This window comes from Rhineura floridana, chromosome 2 (genome assembly GCF_030035675.1).
Source record: "Rhineura floridana isolate rRhiFlo1 chromosome 2, rRhiFlo1.hap2, whole genome shotgun sequence".
Classification (NCBI taxonomy): Eukaryota; Metazoa; Chordata; class Lepidosauria; order Squamata; family Rhineuridae; genus Rhineura; species Rhineura floridana.
In genome coordinates, this window is record NC_084481.1 from 133,952,956 (window position 1) to 133,978,602 (window position 25,647).

General features: G+C 41.3%; 1 protein-coding gene across 6 annotated transcripts in view; it reads left to right on the forward strand.

The window, feature by feature from the left end:
- CCDC34 (coiled-coil domain containing 34) overlaps window positions 1-25,647 on the forward strand; it is a 46,387-nt gene that overhangs the window by 11,578 nt on the left and 9,162 nt on the right. For 4 of the 6 annotated variants that reach the window (XM_061610602.1, XM_061610603.1, XM_061610605.1 and 1 more), the window contains exons 3-6: window positions 482-611; window positions 9,948-10,064; window positions 22,048-22,206; window positions 23,932-24,073. In XM_061610602.1, the coding sequence (XP_061466586.1) occupies window positions 482-611; window positions 9,948-10,064; window positions 22,048-22,206; window positions 23,932-24,073 (548 nt within the window). The remainder of the gene's footprint in view (window positions 1-481; window positions 612-9,947; window positions 10,065-22,047; window positions 22,207-23,931; window positions 24,074-25,647) is intronic. The other 2 variants (XM_061610604.1, XM_061610606.1) reach the window with 2 other exon arrangements.

Here is a 25,647-nt window from a genome sequence, read left to right on the forward strand (position 1 = left end):
TAAATTTATGCTTTGGCAGTCAGTTTTGAATACACTGAAAAAGTAGGGTCTGGGGGGGGAAATAGTGGAGCGCAAGAAGAAAACCATACATAAATGTACCTTTTGAAGTAGAAAAGTAACTGAGAATACAATCCTATACGTGTTTACTCATAAATAAATTTCAGTATGTTCAGTGGAGATTGCTCTGTGGTCAGGGTGCATAGAATTGTCCCCTATAGTATTTTAGGTTATACACAGGATGTTTTATACTTGATGTAAAAATTAACATTTTGTGCCAAAGAAAGGTGGGTTCTGTGACCTGTGTAAATTAAAAGAGTATAATTTGGAGGGGGATTGTTGGGAGTAGGTATCATAAATGAATTCATGTTGTGTGTCATAAACTTCATTGCTATGCTGATGTCATGAACTTTCCAATACTACTTACTAGAAACTGATGTTCCTATAAGATGCTGCATCTGATTTTTTACCTGTCATTTTACAGTGCGGAACATGTTAAAGATACCAAAAAGAAAAATCATCTACCTGTGGAAGAAAATCTCTCACCATGGGAAGAATGGTTCCTTTGCAAAGAGAAAGAGCTGCGTGCTCGGTTACAAGCACAAGCTATGGAGGTGAATACTTAATATTATTTTCTTTACATTTGAAAACAGACTGGCAGGCATTTCCCCCATTTTTGAAAAACAGATTACTTAGTTCTTTATATTTTAATGGCTTTAGACACATTTTGCTTTTTATTTCCCTATTTTATGGTGATTGATTTGTTGTGTGCTGTGCATATACCTTACTTGTGATGCTTTATTCTTGGTTGAATCTGTGGTGCATACATTTTGCTTATCTAGTTCTGGTAATGATGCAAGTTTAAAGGATTAAATTTTATGTAACTGGTACCATTGTTTTCTTCATGGTTACATATGTCTGTATTTAAGCTTTAAGCTATGGGTGGGTGCTGTGCATGCACAATTCAAAGTATATGGGTATGTTTGATTTTGATTTATTGTCTCATGTTTTATGCCATTAAGATCGTATACCCTCAACCTCAACATTCTTTCCACTTGTCTCGGGGAGGGAAAAGAAAGAGATGCTATATAGTGTTAATTTGTATCTGATTCTTAATCCTTTGATCATTTAGTAATGCTTCCAGAGGTTGAAGGGTACTGTTTGTCTGTCTTTGGTGGCTCTTCCAGGTTTGAGGAGGCCCTTGGCAAGATGCCTTCTGGGAATGCCCATACCACTTTCTCTATCCTTCCTCCACTGTCCCAGTTGCCATTGCCCCATGATTTTCTACAAATGTATCTAAATTCTTGTTTAAGCCACAACCTCCATAGGGTCATCAAGCTAGTAGTGGTAGGGAAGTGATAATACCCACCTACCCTTGCAAGGATGTTGTAAATACTAAGAAAGCATATGAAGCACTTTGAAGAGTGCTACATAAATAGGTTGTAATTACATCATTACAAAGGGAGTAAGTCTGATTTGAACTATCACAATGCGCTGTATGTGAGGATGTTCTTGAAGGCAACTCAGAAATATCAGCTAGTCCAAAATGCAGCAGCCAGATTCATAGAGAAGATAAAGAACTCATGTAGCCATTGTTTTAAAACAGCTTCAGTGGTGTCAGTTCATTTCCAGTGTTACATTTGCTGCTTTCCAGTCTTCAGGTGTGGAGGCATATCTTAAGGACAAGCTATACTTTTTGTTAGATTTGTTAGAAGTTGATGCAGAGCTGATAGGCAACAGTTGCTCTTGAACCTGTGTCCTTTCCAGAGTTTTTGTTTTTTAAAACAAGTTGTGGGGGACTGTGCTATAGTGTTGTTTGCCCCCCCCACCCCGGGTGGTGATCCCAGATTTGCTTCCCATCATCTAGCAGCTCGAGGAAGTGGACAAGGTGCTTGGAATGGTTCGGGCAACCACGTCTGTTCTGGATCCTTGCCCATCTTGGCTAGTGAAAGCTAGCAGGGCTGGGACCACCGGTTGGGCCAAGGAAGTGGTTAACGCCTCCTTGAGGGAGGGAGTAGTCCCTGGTAGCCTCAAGGAGGCAGTAGTGAGACCTCTTTTAAAGAAACCCTCCTTGGACCCAGATAATCTGAATAACTATAGACCGGTGGCGAATGTCCCTTTTTTGGGCAAGGTTTTGGAACGGGTGGTTGCCAGCCAACTCCAGGCGCTCTTGGATGAAACCAATTATCTAGATCCGTTTCAATCCGGTTTCAGGCCCGGTTTTGGCACCGAAACAGCCTTGGTCGCCCTGTATGATGACCTTTATCGGGAGAGGACAGGGGGAGTGTGACTCTGTTGATTCTCCTTGATCTCTCAGCGGCGTTTGATAGCATCGACCATGGTATCCTTCTGGGGAGACTCGCGGAGTTGGGTGTCGGGGGCACTGCTTGGCAGTGGTTCCGCTCCTACTTCGCGGATCGTCACCAGAAGGTAGTGCTTGGGGAACATCACTCGACACCATGGACTCTCCATTGTGGAGTCCCCCAGGGATTGGTCTTGTCCCCCATGCTTTTCAACATCTACATGCAGCCGCTGGGTGCGGTCATCAGGAGTTTTGGAGTGCGTTGCCATCAGTACGCTGATGACACACAGCTCTATTTCTCCTTTTCATCTTCCTCAGGTGAGTCTGCTGATGTGCTGAACCGTTGCCTGACCGCGATAATGGACTGGATGAGAGCTAATAAACTGAGACTCAATCCAGACAAGACCGAGACATTGTTGGTGAACGCCTTCCCTGCTCAGATGGTGGATGCTTACCCTGTTCTGGATGGGGTTACACTCCCCCTGAAAGAACAGGTACGTAGTTTGGGGGTTCTTCTCGACTCTTCCTTGTCTCTCGAGGCCCAAGTGGCCTCGGTGGCACGGAATGCGTTTTACCATCTTCGTCTGGTAGCCCAACTACGCCCCTATCTGGACAGGGACGACCTTGCCTCCGTTGTCCACGCTCTGGTAACTTCAAGATTGGATTACTGTAATGCGCTCTACGTAGGGCTGCCCTTGAAGACAGTTCGGAAGCTTCAGCTGGTGCAGAACGCAGCTGCCATATTATTGACGAGGACCAGTCGGTCTTCGCATATAACACCTGTCCTGGCGCGTCTGCACTGGCTTCCTATTTGCTTCCGGGCGAGATTCAAGGTGCTGGTTTTGAGCTATAAAGCCTTACACGGCGTGGGAGCTCAATACCTTGTGGAACGCCTCTCTCGCTATGAACCTACCTGTTCACTTCGTTCAGAATCTAAGGCCCTCCTCCGGGTACCAACCCATCGAGAAGCCCGGAGGGTGGTTACTAGATCTAGGGCCTTTTCTGTGGTGGCCCCTGAGTTGTGGAACAGCCTCCCCGAAGAGGTACGCCTGGCGCCTACACTTCCATCTTTTCGGCGCCAGGTAAAGACCTTTTTATGCTCCCAGGCATTTTAATCTTCTTAACTTTTTTAATCTTTTAATCTGTATTTTAGTTTTTGTAGTATTTATTTTGTTTTTGCTGTGCTTTTCGTTGTTTGTTTGTATATGTTTTTGTATTTTTATTATGATATATTGTATTTTATTTTTTTTGTTCACCGCCCTGAGAGCTATTTCGCTAAGGGCGGTATATAAATTGAAATAATAAATAAATAAATAAATCACCACCCCGTCTGCCTTGTGTGATTACTATTCCTTGCCCCCATTGATGCTACTGAACCTTAGGCTTTATTCCCCAGACTATGCAATTCCTCTATTCTCCTTTGCCCAGTCAGTGTAAAAATGAAAAATAAAATTCCAAGTTGTTTGTAAACCCAAAGATGAAGTAAAGCTCAGCATTTATATTGTTTTGAGTGCATGCTTTGATTTTTGCTATATAGACGCTTGGATACTAACTACCATGAGTGGAGGTCCACTTATGGAATGAAGCTCCCCTACTTGCCTATTCCTTGGCAGACACACCCTGAAAAGCTGCTCCTGAAGGATGGAAGGCCCCTCCCGAATGGTACTGGATATTGTACTATGTGACTATGGAAGGAATTTTTTTTTAAAAAAAATCAGGGAGCCCCTTGCATGTGTAGAAGTGATTTTGCTTGTTCAGGGACATCCTTGATCCAGACAGTTGAATCTGATTTTTGTGGTGCAGAATGTACAAAGCTTTAAACTTCCTCAACTATGCCTGTTCACAAAGGCAGAAGTAATAAATTTAAAAGTTTGAACTGTCCTTGCTGTCTCTTTTAATGATACTTACTACTAGAAGATCCAGCAATATTTAACATCAATTTGAGTGTAGTACTTATACTAATGATAAATAAACCCTAGAGCACACTCTCTCAATGCTTTGGGCAATCCCGAAGTAATGTGAGAACTAAGGTGAACATTGTGGGAGTGACCATGGGTTTGTGGCCTGAGCTTTGAAAACCAATATTGTAAAGAAGCTTATATAATTATAATTATAATTGTTTGTTTGTTTATTTAAACAGAGCCCAGAGCTAGGCTAAGCCAGGCACCTCCAGCTGCCAACATCTTCATTCCTCCCCCCCCCCAGCATGAGTATTCTCTCACTCACTCACTCACTCAGGGTCCAGAGGCATTGTGGGGGAATGAAGACTGTAACAACTACAGCCATCCTGCCTGACAGCTCTCTAAGCAATAGGTGGTACTGAGCAGTTCCAGGTGGCTAGAGCTGCTTCTCCTTTGAGCACTGCCATTCATCCCTGCTGCCTGCTCCTCCCACTGCCCAATAAACTTGCTGGAGGAGAGCCTGCCAGGATTGCGCTTGGAGACCCCAGAAGGCACCTGCACAGAGACACCTCAAACCTGGTGCAAGCTCTGGATAATATTAAAAAGAAGAATCAAACAGTTAAGGGTCTGATTTTTTTTTTTCATTTCTGTGCATCTACAGAGCTGATGCAGGTTCATAGTCAACAAGATTTTACCAACCCTGCACAGCAGAATCTTTAATATTGTTTCTGCTCTGTGCTACACTGAGCTAAGGGTGCACATGTATCTGTTTTGTACCAAAACTCAGATTTGCTTTGATTATAGTCATATTTCCCATTTTACATTTTTTTAAAATGTTGAAAATACTCTATGCTATCTCAGTAGTCCTCCCAATAACCCTGTAAAATCAAGTCATTATAAATATCCTCTAACAGTTAACAATAGCTCATGTTTGTTAACAATTACTCTGTGACCTAATTCAGATTGTAATGAATACATCTGAATATCGTTATTTAGCTAATAAACAGGATTATCACATTTTATTTGACATCCACTTTTGTTAAGAAGTAGTGATTTCTACAAACCACAGATTTCTGTTTGGACAAAATGAGAAACTGCTTTTTATTACAAACTGCAAATAGAACCCTTTCACCTAGTCCCTTTGCGCAGATAGGAAATTTTGTGAGGTGTACACATGGCAGTTTAATGTGGATTTGAAGCTACCCATGTGTGCATGTCATCTCATCCATAGGCCAGCTCAAACATTTTCCTCATTTAATGTGGTTTTTCCCAATGCAATACGAAAAATAAATGTGCTGTGTAGTGTGAATGCAGATTGTAACAAAAACTGAATATTCATGTGTGGTAACATTCTTGGTGGGTGTTTTCCTTTGCCATACCCCCTCACTTCAGTTTTGTCCATCTGAGGAGACCTGCCATTTTGTTTTTGGGGACCTCAGCTATTGTATGTGTGTTTGGTTTCTTGGAGCAGATGCTACGTAATGCTCCTACAGCGAATGGTCATACTGGATCTTGGAAGTTTTTGGCATTCAGGTGGAAACAGCTGCATTGCATGTATGCTTAAAAAGTAATTAATAGGGAGGTCTTGTGCAAGAGGTGCTTTCTGAAAGACTACACTTAATTTAAAAACAAATACAATGGAAAGAGTTAAAAAACAGGATGAGTGGTTTCTTTAGCTTTTGGGGAAGAATGTCCCATTCCTTTGCATGCCAATGGACTTGAGATTTCTGTGTGTATTTGAAAACCTGGAGTGCCTCAGCGATAGACATGGGCAGAAGCTCTGAAGGGCAGCAGCTCTAATTACAGTGGGAGATGCAGCAATGTTGGGAGGACTTGAACACAATCTCTGAGATGTTTTTGTTTTATTTTTAATGCATCAGTTTTGCACAAGTGTAATCCATGGCATAATAAAATAAAATTGGCCCTAAACGTATAAGCCAGAAGGCCAGTCCAAAGATGCTAAAGGAACTTAGGGGGGGTCCACCCTTCCTCTCTTTTTCTGCTGTGTGTGTGTGCATGTGCATGTTAAAGAGAGGCAATGACCAAACGGGAAGAATGAAATGGAGAGACAACATATTATTGTTATTACTGCTAATATTACCAAAATAACCATCTTCGCTTTCTCCCCCCTCCCCACAAATAAATAAATAAATAAACCCCACAAATAAATAAATACATGGCTCTTATTTTGCCCATTGTGAAACATGCTGGAAATGTTTGTTCTTGTGCACTTCCCAGCTTTCCAACATCAAACACAGAAGAAGAGGAATTGGAGAGACTTTATGCAGAAGTACAGGAAGAAATTGATCACACACCAAAACAAGATGTGCTGATAATCATGGGGGACTGGAATGCAAAAGTAGGGAACAGAAGAGCTAGAAATTGTGGAGAAATGGGGCTTAGGAGACAGAAATGAAGCAGGAGAAAGACTTATTGAATTCTGTGAAGCCAATACTTTGTTTCTTGTAAACACATTTTTTGAGCAACCAAAAAGACGAAACCGAAAAGTACATATGGACATCACCGAATGGTCAATATAGGAATCAAATTGGTTATATAATTGGTAGCGGAAGATGGAGAAGTTCCATACTTTCTGCGAAAACAAGACCAGGAGAGTCGGCTGTACAGATCATGCACTGGTAATATCGAAAATCAGAATAAAGCTAAAGAATAAGAACAAAGCAATCACAGTGCCAAAATACAGTTTAAATAACATCCTAGAAGAATATAAAGATCAAATAAGGAACACATCTGAGGGTTTAAACTTAGTTGATAGAGAACCAGAAGAACTATGGCGTGAAGTCAGAAACATTATCGGGGAAGAAAGCAAAAAGACAATACCTCTAGTTAAAAAGAAAGACCTCAATGGATGACTGACAAAACTCTTAAAATGGTTAAAGAGAGAAGGAAGCAAAAGCTAATGGAGATAGAAACACAGTGGGAACTCTGAATGCAACAATACAGCGACTAGTACATAGGGACAAAGAGAACTATTACAATAGTTATCATATAGAAATAGAAGAGGCTAACAAAAAGGGTAGAACAAGAGCCCTATTCCAAAAGATTAGAGAAATGAAAGGGAAATTTAAATCAAGAGTAGGGATGTTGAATAATCAACAGGCGAGCACACTGACTGACCGACCAAGATAAAATAAAAGGAAGATGGAAGCAATAGCCAGAAGAACTCTATAAAAGAGATGCAAGGATGACAGATTCATTCACGGAGGAACTGTATGATGAAGAACCAGAAATTTTAGAATGTGAGGTGAAAGCTGCTCATAAAATACTTGGAAGAATCAAATCACCAGGAACAAATGGCATACCAATAGAGTTGCTACAAGCAACTGAAACTGTATCTATCCAAATTTTGACAAAAATTTGTCAATATATATGGGAAACTAAACAATGGCCCACAGACTGGAAGCATTCAATATATATTCCAATTCCAAAGAAAGGGCATCCCAGGGAATGCAATAATTATCAAACTAATGCCTTAATATCCCATGCAAGTAAAGTAATGCTCAAGATTCTACAACAAAGGCTCTTGCCATATATGGAGCTAGAAATGCCAGATGCCCAAGCTGGATTTAGAAAAGGCAGAGCTACCAGAGATCATATCGCAAACATACGTTCGATAATGGAATGGACCAACGAATTTCAGAAGAAAATCCTGCGTTTTATAGATTACATCAAAGACTTTGCTTGTGTAGAAGATCATGAAAAAACGTGGAATGCTTTAACAGAAATCGGGATGCCACAGCATCTGATTGTCCTGATGTGCAACCTATACTCTGGACAAGAGGCTACTTACTGTAAGGATAGAATATGTAGAAACCAATTGGTTCCCCATCGGAAAGGATGTGAGACAGGGATGTATTTTATCACCCTATTTATTTAATCTGTATGCAGAACATATCGTACAGAAAGTGGAATTGGACCAAGATGGGGGAGGTGTGAAAATGGAGAAATATCAATAATTTAAGATATGCGCACGATACCGTACTACCAGCAGAAACCAGTAATGATTTGAAATGAATGCTGTTGAAAGTTAAAGAGGAATGTACAAAAGCAGGACTACAGCTGAACGTCAAGAAAACTAAGGTACCGTAATGACAACAGAGGATTTATGTTACTTTAAAGCTAATAGTGAGGACATTGAAGTTAAGGATTATCAATACCTTGGCACGGCACAGTCATTAACCAAAATGGAGGCAATAGTCAAAAAATTAGAAGGCTACGACTGGGGAGGGCAGCTATGAGAGAACTAGAAAAGGTCCTCAAATACAAAGATGTATCACTGAACACTAAGAAGTCAGGATCATTCAAACCATGGTATTCCCGATCCCTATGTATGGATGTGAAAGTTGGACACTTAAAAAAGTGGATAAGAGAAAAATAAACTCATTTGAAATGTGGCGTTGGAGGAGAGCTTTGCACATACCATGGACTGCGTAAAAGACAAATAATTGGGTGTTACAACAAATTAAACGAGAACTATTATTGGAAGCTAAAATGATGAAACTGAGGTTATCATACTTTGGACACATCGTGAGAAGACATGATTCCCTAGAAAAGACAATAATGCTGGGAAAAACAGAAGGGAGTAGCAAAAGAGGAAGGCCAAACAAGAGATGTATTGATTCCATAAAGGAAGCCACAGACCTGAACTTACAAGATCTGAACAGGGTGGTTTATAAAAGATGGTATTGGAGGGCTCTGATTCATAGAGTCACCATTAGTCGTAATCGACTTGAAGGCACCTAACAACATTTGAAATATTGTCCAGTCCAGCTCTTATCTTTTGAGAAGTAGTATGAATTATAAAATACTTTTTCATGCAAAATACTATAGAAATGCTGAAAGGTAAGTGTCAAGTTTTTATAGATATAGGTATAGACTCACTTTTGTAAGCATGAATCCTGGTATGCAAAGGATTAAAGGTAAAGGTGTCCCCGCACTTATAGTGCAAGTCGTTTCCGACTCTTAGGGTGACATCTTGCGACGTTTACTAGGCAGACCATATATATGGGGTGGGATTGCCAGTTCCTTCCCCAGCCTTTCTTTACCCCCCAGCATATGCCAGGTACTCATTTTACCGACCACGGATGGATGGAAGGCTGAGTGGACCTCAACCCCTTTTACCGGAGATTCGACTTCCTCCTTCCGTTGGAATCGAACTCTGGCCGTGAGCAGAGCTTCAGCTGCTTTACCGCCGCTTACCACTCTGTGCCACGGAGGATCTTCCCATGCAAAGGATTACTGAGTGTAAACTGCTATTCTAAGGGATCATTAGAGCAGCATCCAAGGCAATACAGTTTCCAAAACTGAAAACAGAAAATATGTGTTACTCAGTTCTCCTGTAGAAGAATTTGATCAAGTGCTTCAGATGCCTTCAAGTATTATTCAGAAATCGCCTACTTAGATGTTTCTTTCTTTCATTGAGTCATAGGTTTGCAACCAGAAATCCAAATAACACATTGACTCCTCTGCCATGTTATCGCACATGCACACACAACAGTGGTATATTCTTCAACAACTAATGTTGTTGTCGGCTTTCTGAGATATTAAAGACATCTGTAGGGGAAAAAGAAGCTCCTAGGAAGTATTGTAGTTTTATTTTTTTTAAAAATAACATTTGCTTGCCATTTTGAATACTTAACAGTAAGAAAAATATTTGGATACAGTCTTGCTGAACTTTCTGCAAAGCAATTAAGAACCAAAAAAGTAATTTCTCCCCTTTTTAATAGGAGATGAAGCAGGAAATGGAGAAAAGGAAGGAAAGAGAGGAACGCGAAAGGAAAAGATTAATTGCTGAAGAAAAACACAAAGAGTGGGTCCAGAAAAAAAATGAGGAGGTGAAAAGGGTGAAGAATTCCTTATTTTGTCTTTAAATTATGTCTTACATTTTTTACATATACATTTTTATGCATATTTAACCTGGTCTAGGATTAACACACATTAACAAGTAAGTGATCAAAAAACACTGTTGGTTTTCAAGCAGATGTAAATATTTTTTTCAAAAGTGTTCATAGTTCAGTCAGAATGAATCTCTTACATAGTTCTCATAGGGTCTGATACTGTTAGTGACAGTAATTAATATCGTTTAATTAAATGGCATATTTACAGAGAGATCCTACACGTGTCTATTCAGAAGTAAGTCCCGTTCAATGGAGTTAATTCCCAGATCAGTGGGTTGAAGACGGTAGCCTGAGGTTTTTTATTATCGGTTCAGTTACTTTTAAATAAGGAAGGGCCCATCAGTCCAATTTTGTTCATTCCATTTTCAACATGGGAGCACCCTTACGTCTGTCCCATTCAATTTTCATGTGGATTTTTCAGGAGAAATTAGCCACCTGGCCAAGTTCAAGGTTCTGATTTTGGTGTGCAAAGCCCTATGCAGCTTGGGACCAGGACACATGAGAGATTCTTACCCCTAATATACTCAGTTGATCACTGTGCTCTGGAGGTGAGGGCCTCTTGCAGATACCATCTTATCAGAAGGTCCGTTCCACACAACATAGGAAGTGTGCCTTTAGTATTGTGGCACCTACTCTTTGGAACTCCCTCCCCTTAAATATTAGACAGGCACCATCTCTGTTATCTTTTCGGCACCTACTGAAGATCTTCCTCTTTCAACAAGCCTTTCAAGTATAGACCTTATGCCAGTCTGCGTCTGTGTTGGAATTACTTTTTAAGATGTTTTTAAAGCTTTTTAAAAAGATGTTTTGTTTTAATATGTTATTTAATATGTTTTTGTTTTTATATGTCTTAAAGTCTTTCTTTTAAGATGTTTTAGAGTGTTTGCGACCCTGGGCTCCTTCTGGGAGAAAGTGCAGGATATAAATTTAATAAATAAATAACAGATTAAAAGCATACTGTTTTTAAGAATTTATTATTATTACTCTTTATTTTTACCCCGCCCTTTTTCCAAAACTGGAACTCAGGGCGGCTTACAAATAAAAACTACACATAGATAAAAAACATACAAAAATATACAATTAAAATAGAATTAAACTATTCGTAACATTAAAACCATGAAACATACACTTAAAATACTAAGACAATTTAAAACATTAAGAATAGGACCATAGAAAATACAACAGACCTTATGAGGTCCTATCTTAAACATCTTCTAGTCCAAAAAGCCTGTCGGAATAAAAAAGTCTTTGCCTGCCGACGGAAGGATAGCAAGGAAGGGGCCATTCGTGCTTCCCTAGGAAGAGAGTTCCAGAACCTGGGGGCAGCCACCAAGAAGGCCCTATCTCACGTCCCCACCAATCGCACTTGCAAAGGTGTTGGGACTGAGAGAAGGGCCTCTCCTGAGGATCTCAATGCCCGGGCAGGCTCATATGGGGAGATACGGTCTGACAAATAGCCTGGACCTAGGCCGTATAGAGCTTTATAGGTCGAAACCAGCACTTTGAATTGTGACCGGAAGCAAACTGGCAGCCAGTGGAGCTGTCGCAACAAGGGGGTTGTATGGTCCCTGTAACCAGCTCCAGTTAGCACTCTGGCTGCAGCTCTTTGTACCAGTTTAAGTTTCCGAACAGTCTTTAAAGGCAGCCCCACGTAGAGCGCGTTACAGTAATCTAAACGGGATGTAACTAAGGCATGCATCCCTGTAGTCAAATCAGGCATCTCCAGGAATGGGCGCACCAGTCTTAGCTGGGCAAAAGCACTCCTGGCCACTGCAGAGACCTGGGCCTCCATGTTCAAAGCTGAGTCCAGGAGCACACCCAAACTGCGAACTTGTGTCTTCAGGGGGAGTGTAACCCCATCCAGCACAGGCTGAATCCCTATTCCCTGATTTGCCTTTCGACTAACCAGGAGCACTTCTGTCTTGTTTGGATTTAATTTCAATTTGTTCACCCTCATCCAGTCCATCACTGATGCCAGGCACCGGTTCAGGACCAGGACAGCTTCCTTGGCTTTAGGTGGAAAGGAAAAATAGAGTTGGGTGTCATCCGCGTACTAATGACACCGAACCCCAAACCCGCAGACAACCTCACCCAGCGGTTTCATGTAGATGTTAAATAACATGGGGGACAAAACTGAGCCCTGAGGGACCCCATATGTCAACGGCCAAGGAGTCGAACAGGAATCCCCCAGCACCACCTTCTGGTTCGTCCCTCCAGGAAGGAGCCGAGCCACTGCAACACAGTGCCCCCAAGTCCCATCCTGGCAAGGCGGCCCAGAAGGACACCATGGTCGATGGTATCGAAATCCGCTGAGAGGTCCAGTAGAACCAACAGGGACACCCTGTCCAGCTCTCTGCGTAGGTCATCCACCAAGGCAACCAAAGCCATCTCTGTCCCATAGCCGGGTCTGAAACCAGACTGAAATGGGTCAACATAATCCGTTTCATCCAAGAATCTCTGGAGCTTGGCAGCCACCACGCACTCTATTACCTTACACAGAAATGGAATGTTGGAGACTAGCCGATAGTTACCCATTATAGAGGGATCCAGGGAGGGCTTTTTCAACAGAGGTCTTACAACTGCCTCTTTTAGGCACATTGGAATTCTGCCTTGTTGTAAAGAGGCATTTACCACTCCCCTCACCCAGTCAGCCAGTCCCCCTCTGGCACTCTTAATGAGCCAGAAAGGGCAAGGGTCTAGCAAACATGTGGTAGCTCCAAGGATCTTGTCCACATCCTCGGGCTGTACAAATTGAAAAGAATCCATTGTTATTGGACAAGCAGGAGCCAAAGTTACATCCCTTGAGACTGTATCAATTTTAGCGTCCAAGTCAGAGCGAATCTGAGCGACTTTATCTGCAAAGTGCCGTGCAAATTCTTGACAGCGGGCTGTTGAGTGGTCTATATTACCCTCTTGGGGGCCTGAATGTAAAAGACCCCGACCACTCGAAACAGCTCTGCTGGACGGCTGGCTGCAGACGCAATGGTGGCAGAAAAGAAAAGTTTCTTCTTTACCCACACTGCCACGGAGTAGGCCTTCAAATAGGCTCTAGCCCGTGTTCGGTCAGACTCGTTCTGAGTCCTCCGCCAACGTCGCTCTAGTCCCCGTCTTATTCGTTTCATCACCGCCAGCTCCCTGGTAAACCAAGGAGCTGGTTTGGCTCCACTCCGTGAGAGGGGACGCTCTGGGGCGATCGTGTCCACCGCCCTGGCCATTTCCCCATTCCAGAGGTCAACCAGGGCTTCAACAGAATCGCCTGCCGAGGTGACAGGAAAATCCCCAAGAGCCATCAGGAAACCATCCGGATCCATCAATCTCCTGGGGCGGACCATCCTAATCGGTCCCCCACCCCTGCAGAGGTTCTGAGTCCCAGTGAGTCTAAACCCAACCAGGTAGTGATCTGTCCATGGTAACGGTACTACAGAGAGTTCCTCCACACCAAGATCACCATCATCCCAACCCGCACAGAAAACAAGGTCCAAAATGTGGCCAGCGGCATGAGGCCAGATAATATTTGGGACAGACCCATGGTTGTCATGGAGGCCATGAAGTCCTGAGCCACTCCTGACAAAGCGGTCTCGGCATGGATGTTGAAGTCACCCAATACCACAAGTCGTGGGGACTCCAACACCAACCCCGAGACCACCCTGGCTAGCTCAGGAAGGGAGACTGTTGAGCAGCGGGGTGGGCGGTACACCAACAGAATCCCTATTTTGTCCTGGCCACCCAACTTCAAATATACACATTCGAACCCTGAAGACTGTGGGAGAGGGCACCTGGTCAGGGAGATGGTATCATGATAGATCACTGCAACTCCACCTCCCCGTCCCCCAGGTCTCGCCTGCTGTTGCACGGAGAAACCTGGCGGGCAAAGCTGGGAGAGATTAACTCCCCCAGCTTCATCCAACCAGGTTTCCGTGATACAAGCCAGGTTGCTGTGCTCATCCAGGATCAAATCCTGAATGGCCGATGTTTTACCATTCACCAACCTGGCATTCACAAGCAGCATTTTCAACCCAGGGGAACTGTCACCACAGCTGTCCAGTCTATTTGACTAATGCTGAATAGTCATGTTTTGTGTGATGTGCTCACCAGGTCATATACCCTCTTCTGATTTCAGTGACTGAACGATACTGCAGATGCTATACATAGAAGTATGGGGGATGGTGGCCCGAACCAAAGAAAGCTAAGTTGTAGAATTCCCTACCTACAGAGGTGCGTCTGGCACCTTCTCTATACAGTTTTCAGCAAATGCAAAAGGCACTCCTGTTTACCATAGCCTTCAGCTCCTGAGATGTATGTTTTCAGAACGTTGAAATGTGTTTTAATTTTTTTAATATTGTATTTTAGATTTTGTAACCCATCCTGGGACCTGTTGGTGAAGGGCAGGCGATTAATAATAAAAAAGAACAACAACAGCTTGCAGAGCTAAAGCAAAATTTGCCCTTTCAGTCCACCGCTTCTTCACCATAGGCAAGAACAAAAAGTCTCTGGCTTTACATTATTTAAATGAGCATGTTCAAGTTCTTAGCATGTCCAGTTGAAGCAAAGTGTGACAGTGCAAAGGTGAGGGAAGGAATTTGATATTTTTGAGACTAGAGTTAGTCAGACTGACCAGGTGAGAAAAGTTAACTCTTATAGTGTAAAGTCTACTGTTGCAGTGTGTAAAATTTAGTTTGGCTTGAAAGTAAAGGATCTTAGGTTAATATACTCCTTGCTTGTTGTATTTTGTCTTGGTAGCTAGCCATTTCAGGTACCAATGTGTAGAAAGGTGGTACATTTCTTTCTGTGTACATATTTTCGTAAGTATCACACTTACAAAAGGGGCAGCTCTGGCAACCCCTGTGTGGGGCATAAGACGTTCTGGTGATTCCTGTGGCAGCATTTGCAATGGTAGATGGGGTTGGTGAGCAAAGCACTACCTATAGTAGTAGCACTGTAGCAGTGTTTGTAAAGAACCACCTTGTGAATGAGTGCACTGATTTAATTGCTTCTCATGCTGACACAAAGAGTAGGTTGACAATGATGTGGAATGCAACCCCTATCACTTCAGGGTCACATGTGGTATTCCTTTACAACTATTAGCTAGTGGTGTGGGGATACATAATGACACAGTAGATCCCACACTAATATATTTTAATAGGGACCCGGATTACAGTTTATTAAAGGTACATTTATCATTCTTCTCCTGTCCCATGAGAGGGTGGGATATATGTGTGATCTATGCAGATGACTACCCTGTCTTTTTTTAAAAAGCAAAGCTTGAGGTGACTGGTGCTGTAGTAGAGTGGAAAGTGTCACTGATTAGCTAATTAACCCCAATAAGCACTCCTATTTTGTAAACACCTTTGTAATTCTGAGGTAGAAGCATGAATAGGTTTTTTTACTTTTAGATAAGGGTATCCAAGGAAGGACTGTAACAAATTCATTGAAAACAAGCTCTAGTGTGAGAACAGAGCCCTAGATATTTCATTTGTGTCACCATGTAGACAATTCAAGCTAGAATTACTGGGAGGAGGTCCATCATAGGATTCCTATTTCCCCTCACAATGGGAAATCCATGTGGAACCTGTTCACATTTAAGGGAGTCAACAGGAAACTGGCTGCTTCAAAGCTCAAAAATCAAATGTTGGGGAGGTGAAGTTGAGTCATTAAGTGGATCAGGTTCTGTGTACATCAGACACTCCTACACGAAGTCACCTTAAGTAGTAGTAGTAGTTATTTCTCACCCTTCCTCCCAGAAGTTGCCCAGGGTAGCAAACAAAAACACTAAAACACTCTAAAACACCTTAAAGACTACAAAGCAACTTTTAAAAAACAGCTTTAAAAACATCTTAAAAAGCAATTCCAACACAGACATAGACTGGGATAAGGTCTCAACTTAAAAGGTTTGTTGAAAGAGGAAAGTCTTCAGTAGGCCCCAAAAAGATAATGGAGATGGTCTAACATTTAAGGGGAGGGAATTCCAAAGGGTAGGTGCCACAACACTAAAGGTTCACTTCCTATATTGTATGGAACGGTCTTCCTGATAAGATGGTATTTACAAGAGGCCCTCACCTGCAGAGTGCAGTGATCTCCTGATAAAGAAGGGTAAGATACTCTCTTGGGTATCTTGGTCCCAAGCTGCATAGGACTTTGTACACCAAAACCCTAACCTTGAACTTGGCCCAGTAGATAATGGGCAGCCAGTGCAATTCTTTCAACAGTGGGGTAACATGTTGGTGATACCCTGCCCCAGTGAGCAGTCTGCCATTGCATTTTACACCAACTGCAGCTTCCAGCTCAATCTCAAGACCAGCCCCACATAGAGCTCTGTACAGTAATCCAGTCAGGAGTTTACCAGCGCATGGACAACAGTGGTCAGGCTATCCCAGTCCAGACATGGCCATAGCTGTCTTACCAGGCAAAGGTGGTAAAAGGCACTGCTAGCCACTGAGGTCACCTGGACCTCTAGTGACAAAGATGGATCCAGGAGCACCCCCAGACTATGAGCCTGCTCTTTCACAGGGAGTATGACCCCATCCAAAGCAGGAAACCACCAACCATAGCAGCTCCTTCTTGCTAGGATTCAGACTCAGTTTATCGGCCCTCGTCTTGCCCACTACTGTGTCCAGGCAGCAGTCCAGGGCTTGCACAGCCTCTGCTGATTAAGATGTTACAGAGAAATAGAGCTGGATATCATCAGCATACAGCTGACACCTTGCCCCAAATCTGATGACCGCTCCCGAGGGCTTCATATACAGTAGGGCCCCACTCATATGGTGGTTTACATTCCGGACCCCCGCCAAAAAGGGAAAACTGCTGGAAAGTGGAACTCATTGAATAGAATGGCACACGACGCCCAAAAACTGCCGTAAAAGTGGAACAAGCGCTGTATGAGTGGGGCTTTAGTCTAATTGCGTCTAATTGAGACCGCCGCATTAGTGAAGCGCCGTAAAGCGGGGCCCTACTGTAAATGTTAACCAGCATTGGGGACAAAATGGATGTTTGAATTATGCAGCTCTGACTTGGGCATAAGTCAGTTTATGTTCAGAGGCTCTGATTTTTGTGCAAACTGTATACAGTTGCTCTTAAGATGGTGTTTCAGTTGCAGTCATGCATCACAAACAGGTATGTTCTGTGACTGCTTACTAGCCACAGTAATCTTGCCAGAGTCATAAGTAATGTATTTCCCAGACCTTGTTCCATAGATGACTTGTCCATTCAGTTGTTTTGGTAAAAAGAGTTCTTCTTAGACCCTGGTCCTCTGTCTACTTGCTCTTGTAGGGACAGCAAGTCTCAAATACTTATTGGTATCATATAACATGGGATGACATCTCTTTAAACCCTAGCAGCATAAAGCAAGCCCCAATTTAATTATTGTCAAGTTGGAAAAGTTGATACTAGCGAATGAGGTGTGCAGTGCATGTTCAAACAAAGAACACAGCTGAATGAATTAGAATGATCTCATAACATAGAATGACATCTTAATAAATGTCAAGCAAAATGGTTAGCAGGATTAAAGGAAAGGGATAATGACAAAGGCATTTGGTTTCTGCATTACTTCAAATCACATTAGAGGGTGGAGTATTTTTGTAAAAGTTTTTCTTAAAAGAAGAATCTTGGTGTAGTCTGCTTACCCTTGATTATCTGAGCCAAACTATTTATTTATTACATAATCCCCTTCCCTCTGAGAAATCAGAGTAGTATACATGGTGTCATCTCTCCCCAGTGTTGTTCTTGCATCATTTGGTTAGGTTGGCAACTACTAACTCAATGTCACTTGGTGAGCTTCAAGGCTTTAACCTGTGACTTAACAATCTAAGTCCAATGCTTTACTCAATACACCAAACCGACTCCCTTTTTTTGTCCTGTCCATTATTATCATTATTATTTAAATTATTTTTATTATTTATTAAATTTATATCCTGCCCTTCGTCCCAGAGGGAGCCCAGGGCGGCAAACAAAACACTACAAACACTCTGAAACATCTTAAAATCAGAATTTAAAATATATTAAAACAAAACATACTTAAAAACATTGTAAAACAAAACATCTTTGTTGTTGTTATGTGCCTTCAAGTCGATTACAACTTATGGCTACCCTATGAATCAGGGACTTCCAATAGCATGTGTCATGGACCACCCTGTTCAGATCTTGTATGCTCAGGTCTGTCGCTTCCTTTATGGAATCAATCCATCTCTTGTTTGGCCTTCCTCTTTTGCTACTCCATTCTGTTTTTTCCAGCATTGTGGTCTTTTCTAATGAATCCTAATGAAGGCATTAGTTTGATAATTACTGCACTCTCTGGGGTTTCCTTTCCTTGGAATTGGGATATATATTGAACACTTCCAGTCTGTGGGCCATTGTTTTCTTTTCCATATTTCTTGACAAATTTTTGTCAAAATTTAAACAGATACAGTCTCACTAGCTTGTAGCAACTCTATTGGTATGCCATCTATTCCTGGTGATTTGTTTCTTTCAAGTATTTTAAGAGCAGCTTTCACCTCGCATTCTAAAATTTCTGGTTCTTCATCATAGGGTTCCTCCGTGAATGAATCCGTCATCCAGGCATGTCTTCTGTAGAGTTCTTCTGGGTATTGCTTCCATCTTCCTTTTATTTGATCTTGGTCAGTCAGTGTGTTCGCCTGTTGATTATTCAACATCCCTACTCTTGGTTTAAATTTCTCTTTAATTTCTCTAATCTTTTGGAATAGGGCTCTTCTACCTTTTTTATTTTCTATTTCTGTACAATAATTATTGTAGCAGTTCTCTTTTTCTCTACGTACTAGTCGCTGTATTATTGCATTCAGGGTTCTAACCAAGTTTCTATCTCCTTTTGCTTTTGCTTTCCTTCTCTCTTTAACCATTTTAAGAATTTTGTCCGTCATCCATTGAGGTCTTTCTCTCTTTTTAATTAGAGGTATTGTCTTTTTGCATTCTTCTCTGATAACATCTCTGACTTCATTCCATAGTTCTTCTGGTTCTCTGTCAACTAAGTTTAAAGCCTCAAACCTGTTCCCTATTTGATCTTTAAATTCTTCTGGGATGTTATTTAGATTGTATTTTGGCATTATGATTGCTTTGTTCTTCTTTTTAGCTTTACTCTGATTTTCAATATTACCAGTTCATGATCTGTGCCTCAGGCTGCTCCTTGTCTTCTTTTCTCAGAAAGTATGGAACTTCTGCTTCCAAGGATATAATCAGTTTGATTCCTGTATTGACCATTTGGTGATGTCCATGTGTATAGTCATCTTTTTGGTTACTCAAAAAATGTGTTCGCAAGAAAGAGATTACTGGCTTCACAGAATTCAATAAGTCTTTCTCCTGCTTCATTTCTACCTCATAAGCTCCATTTCCCCACAATTTCTAGTGTTTCTCTGTTCCCTACCTTTGCATTCCAGGCCCCATGATTATCAGAACATCCTGTTTTGGTGTATGATCAATTTCTTCCTGTACTTCTGCGTAAAAACTCTCCATTTACTCTTCTTCTGTGTTTGCCCTTGTGCATAGACTTGTATGATGGTTATGTTAATATGTTTCCTGTTCAGTCTCATTGATATCACTCTCTCCGACTTTGCGTGATAGGTTCTACCTGCTTTTACTACATCACTTCTCACTATTAGAAAACCCGCATTTCTTTTTATTATTTCCTGCATAAAATATTTTGTAGTTACCTCATTGAAAGTGTCCCATTCCCATCCATTTTAATTCACTCACACCAAGTATTGTAATATTGATATATTCCATTTCTTGCTTGACAATTTCTAACTTTCCCTGATTCATGCTTCTCATATTCTATTTCTTATTGTGTATGTTGTACAACTCTGGACTCTCCTTTCACATCTATGCGCATCAGCCTCTGGGCTTCCTTTCAGCTTTGACCCAGTGGCATCATTAGTCACAGCGCTATTAGTACTTGTCCATTGTTCTTCCCCAGTAGCTCGTTGAGTGGCTTCTGACGTGGGGGGTCTCATCTTCTAGCACTATCTTGTGTTGCATTTTGGATAGTCTATTCATAGGGTTTTCATGGTAAAAGGTGTTCAGAAGTGGTTTACCATTGCCTTTCTCTGAGTCTGGATGCATCTTAGTCTGGCGTCTCAGCTTTAACCATTCCGCCTTGGGTGACCCTGCTAAGAGTCTAGCTTCTTGGTCTAGACTCCTGATGGCATTGCTCTCAGCTTCTTCGACACTCTCAAGCCCCCTCACCAAGTTAAGGTGTGCATCCTAGAGGGGGATGGTCAGCTCTACATTACAGTAATTTGGCTTTCATCACTATCTTTTGGTAATAAATACCATAGTATAACTAAACAATTAAACAGGGTCATTAGCTTGTGCTGATCTCTAGGTGTTCTTGTGTAGGTACAATGTGGCTGCAACTCTACTGCATGGTCTTTGCATTCCTCTTGTGCTCCTCACTCCACCCTAATGTACAGCAGGGGTTAGCCAGGTGTATATGTGCATTGCTCTCATTTGCAACTGCCACTGTTTGTACAGAAGCCCTTTAGGTATTGCCTTTTCCCTATATTCCTTTTAAGGTTTTGATTGGATTAAAGATGAGAGTGGGTATGCCTGCAAGCTATATTTGTTTGTATTATCTTTAGTAATGTGCTTGGGTGGAGTAGTGGGTAGTAGAGTAGTAGAATAACTGTTATTTTTAGAATTAATTAATATGTCAGAACTCTATGAATGTCAGTGGTGTTAAAAGGTATATAAACTCATCAGCAGTGTAAATGATAGATCGTGCCTCTAATGAAGAGAAGATCAAAGAAATTTTTTCCTGAAATGCAGACTGAAAATACATATATATCTTAAAGTATTATTGTTGTTATGTGCCTTCAACATGATTATGATTGAAATATGTAGCTTTCTAGCTCTCTTCTTATGGACCAAAAACTCATTAAGATCATGTACTTTCTCTAATGATACAACACATTTGATAAACTATTTGATAACTATTTGATAAATTTTAGAACCAATATAATTTTTTAACAACATTAAATATAGTATTGGTCATAGAAATAGGCAGAATTGAGCCAGGGTCTTCATGCCAGTCACTCTGAAACAAGCCTGAGCAGTAGGAAGAACTTTGTTAAGGCATGACACACCTTTTTATGTTCCAGTCTGAGTTCTGGGTTCCCTTTGGTAATCTGGGCATAAGACCCCTTTCCAACAAAATGTGAAGCCAAACAATCTAGGCGATCTCTTTCATGAAGCACAAGTACAATCTAATACTCATTGGCAAATGCTTATTTCATAAACCAGTTTATCAATTAAGAGGGAACAGAAAAAGTCACAGAATAAAAATAAAACAAAAGATTAGACTAATATTAAAGATAATCAGAAGGCAGTTAGAGCTTTACTGATCCTTTGTTTATAAGATCCAAGATAGAGGTTGCTACATAGAGTTTTCTGTAGCTGTCCATTTTTGGCCCAGCTGCAAGTAACCCATGCTTTTTAATTTTATTTATTTATTAAATTTATATCCCGCCCTTCCTCCCAGAAGGAGCCCATATAACAGTTTAGAAACTGGTCCTCTCTGTTTCATCATTAAAACTTCCAACCTAAGTAACCATATCAGACTTTCATGACTCCAGTGCAACAGTCCTGTGAATTATTAGTAACAATAGACACAAGAAATGGGAAATCACAGTGTTTCTAGATACCAATGTCTACTAATGCTTTAGCTTAAAATGCAGCAAGAAGAAGAATGATGGATACAAGGCACAAAAGTGCTGCACTCAGTTCTATTTGGTCTAGAGAACACATTTGATTAGTAGCCTGGGCTGTACCACTGCAGCAGGTAAGAATGCCCATGAATGCTTCTCCATACAAGAAAAAGTCTGTAAAGAGAGCTAACACATCAACAAGAAGGATTCTAGTCTAGTCATCTTTCTGATATGGTAATTTTTATTACTGTTCTCTCTAAAATGTTTTGTATTTTCTACAGGAAAGAAGAGAAAGGGAACATAAGCTCAGCAAAGAAATGGCAGAAAAAGCAGCCAAAGAACTTGCGAGAACACAGTCAAAGGAAAAAGCACGAGAGATGTATCAAGAATGGCTGAAGAAAAAGAAAATGGAAGAGGTTCAGAAGAAGAAGGAAGAGAAGGTATATTTCATCCCATTTTTTCATTTGGAGAAATGCTATCTAGAGTTAACCCATTAACATTTTTCTTACTTGGAAAGAGTTCCTGTTTTTTAGGGAGGTTCTTTGCTCTCTGTTATGTGGCTTGGCTTACTGGGTGGATTTATCTGGGTAGTTTTATTAAGCAATTCCTTGAATCATGGAGACATTTTTGGTATGTTACCTATGTAACATTGTAATCTAGATGTCTTTCAGATGGAGAATGGGTGATGAAGATGTATGCTAAAATGAAAGTAGCCAGCTTTTGTTTCATAAAGGGTTCTGGGATAAAATAAGGATGACCAGATGATATCTAGGTCTAGTGACTGCACATTTCATTCATTTTCTAGCTTCTGTACATGCTACAATTGTTGTTAGCAGCTGCAAAAGAATAACAGGATTTCTAAAATAATTGGGCAGTATGCAGCTAACTCATTCTATCAGTGCAAGGATTTCTACTTGCACAGTGGAACATTCCACTCTCATCCCCCCTGCACACACCCCATGAACTTCCCAAATCTCCTCTGGAGGGTTGGGGGAAAACCCATAAAAATTTGGTAGAAGGAGGGAGGGAGGAATTCTATTGCGCAAGCAGAAAACCTTGCACTGACAGAATGAGCAATTTACTGTCTCTCGTGTTTTTCTTCAGTGGTCACCAAATAAGATTGCTGTAGATTGTGCAGATATAAGAAAATGCCGTTCTCAAAATATCTTGTTGATGTGATGATATGTGATGCATCTGATACATGTTACTCTCTGACAATAGTAGTAAAACTTACATAGTGTTCTTTGATTCCACCAATGCATCATGTCAGTAATCTGGACCTAATTCAAGGGGTTGGTTTTGACCTTTAAGTCCCTTCATTGCTTGGGACCAGGCTAGCTGAAATACTGTCCTTCTCCACACGGGCCTACCTAGACCAAGAGACATTCAAAAGCCATTCTCCAAGTGTCCCTGCCAAGTCAGGTGTGCTAGGTAGCTATGGGAGAGTGGACTTTTTGGTGGTGGCATCCTAGCGGTGGGATGATCTACCCAGAGAAGCTCACCTGGGACCTACTTTATAGCCATTTTGACACCAGGTGAAGACTTTTTTATTTTCCCAGGCCTTGTCTTGAAGATGTTTTCACTTTGCAACTTTTGTTTTTATGCAGTATCTTTACTTCTAGCATTTTTACTACTGAATTTTAAATTGACTTATTTCTTGTTTTCAGCCCCCCTGAGAACTTTGTTATAGGGTGGCCAATAAATACTGTAAATAAATAAGCAGCCCTGTGTAAGGTAGGTCAGTGACATCTCCATATTGCAAACTGAGTCTAGGGCTAAAAGAATAATGGCCACCTAGTGGATTCATGGCTGAGATTGTGTGAATTGGGAGGGAGGGTGCTTCCTACTTCACTACATTGTATCCTGATAGTTCAATGGTGACCTTTTTTGGTAGTGCAAGAAAACATACCTAAAGCTTTTGAAACACCAAATGCATGATCAAGCCAAAATTAGGCTCTTCTTAATCACATTTATATCAGCGTTGGAGTTTAAGCTAAAGTTTTAAGTTTTCTAAGCTTGATCTTTAAAATTCAAATCTGATATTTATAGCTGCTTAACTGTGATTGGAATGTACCCAGAGCAATCAGTTAAAGTGGTGAAACACATTTGGGAGAAGGTAGATGTATTGAGACGTTTTGCCATTATTGGCTCTTTTCCTTTTGTAGGAGAAGGAAAGGCAACAGGAAGCTGAATTACAGGAGAAAAAAGAAAAATCGGAGAGGATGTTCAAAGAATGGCTGCAAAATTCTAGAACCAAGCCCCGCCCAGCATCAGCTGGCTGTGTCTATGCCGATGGGAAAGTTATGGGTTTGTATCTGTACTAGACAGACTAACACAATCTTCTTAACTTGCGCAGCAGTATCAGGTTTCTGATACTTTTTTCTATTTATTGTTAAATATTTTGTTTAAAATGTTCATCAGCAAGAATTGCTTGTCTGTTGATGATGATATAGACAGACCACAATAGGTAGATGTTGCCCTAAATAAGGAGTGTGTGTATTTGTGTCCCCTCCATAACTCAGTGCTGTATCTTTTGAGATCTGCTTTTGAAAGCTCTCATTTTGGTCAGTGGCATTCAATAAAATACATTGGCACACACATTCTTTCTCTTTGCAGTACCTATTCTGTCATGAATTGCTCTCCTATTTATATATTTATAATTAAATGTCTAATCCACCTTTTTACTGGTACACAAGACAGTTTACAAAATATAATCATAGATCCATCAGATAAGATTCTTTTAGATACTTTTATTGCAGCATAAAAACAAGCACATAAATCATGCAAAAAATACAAAGCTGTTCACAAAGAAATGCTGCAACATCTGATATACCACAATATGCACACAATGCACTAAAAGACATAAAAGCATTATTCCAGCTCTTCAGTCCAAAATAGGCTGAATACAAAAGCCTTCTTAGGTCATTACTTGCATGAAAAGGAAGGTGAGTACAAAGGGGCCACACTTTTAGCCCCTCTACTATCATCATACTGCTTGTGCCAGCTACCCTCAAGTTGAGCTGTAACTTCTGTAACTGGGAGCCTGTTTGCAGTGTAGAACCCTCCTCTTTCAGAGGTGCAAATCATGCAGGGAGCCTCCTCAAGTAGAGAAGACACAACCTGTGAGCGCCTGGCACAAGCAGTATGACAACAGGGGAAGGGCTAACAGTGCTGCTCTGCAGCGTCTTTGTACTCACTTTCTCTGTTCACACTGGTAATGACTGAGGGAAGCTGAAGATAATGGGTTCTATTCAGCTAAATCCAACTCACAGTAGACCCTTTGAAATTAATAAACCTAAGTTTAGTTATGTCTATTAACTTTAATAAGTTAACATCAATTCTAGGAAATTGAGTTTTAGTCCCTTAGGAAGCCAAAGCACTTCAAGGGTAAAGTTGCTCACCTCCATAGCAATCTTGATGCCCTATCCACATCTACTGCAGTCCCCAGTGAGGTGTCCAGTGCAACATCTGCTGCAACTTCTTGGGATCTGTTTCAGTTGATGCTGCCTGAACATGTGGACAAGGTGCTTGCAACAATTCAGCCAGCAGCATGTCCTCTTGTACCTTGTCCTTCTTGGCTTATTGAAGCTTGCAGAGGGGTTGTGCCCGAGTGGATCCAGGGTATGGTCAGTGTGTCTTTGCGAGAGGGAGTGGTCCCAGCCAGCTTGAAATAGGCGGTGATCCGACCGCTCCTGAAAAAGCCCACCCTGGACCCATTGGTTTGTGTCGACTACCGCCCAGTTGCAAATATCTCCTTTTTAGGGAAGGTGATTGAGAGGGTTGTGGTGCAACAATTGCAAGTATTCTTGGATGAAACATTTGGACTTCGCTTCATGATGCACAGAAAAATATGGCAGGCCATCTGCTACTGTTTATATGAT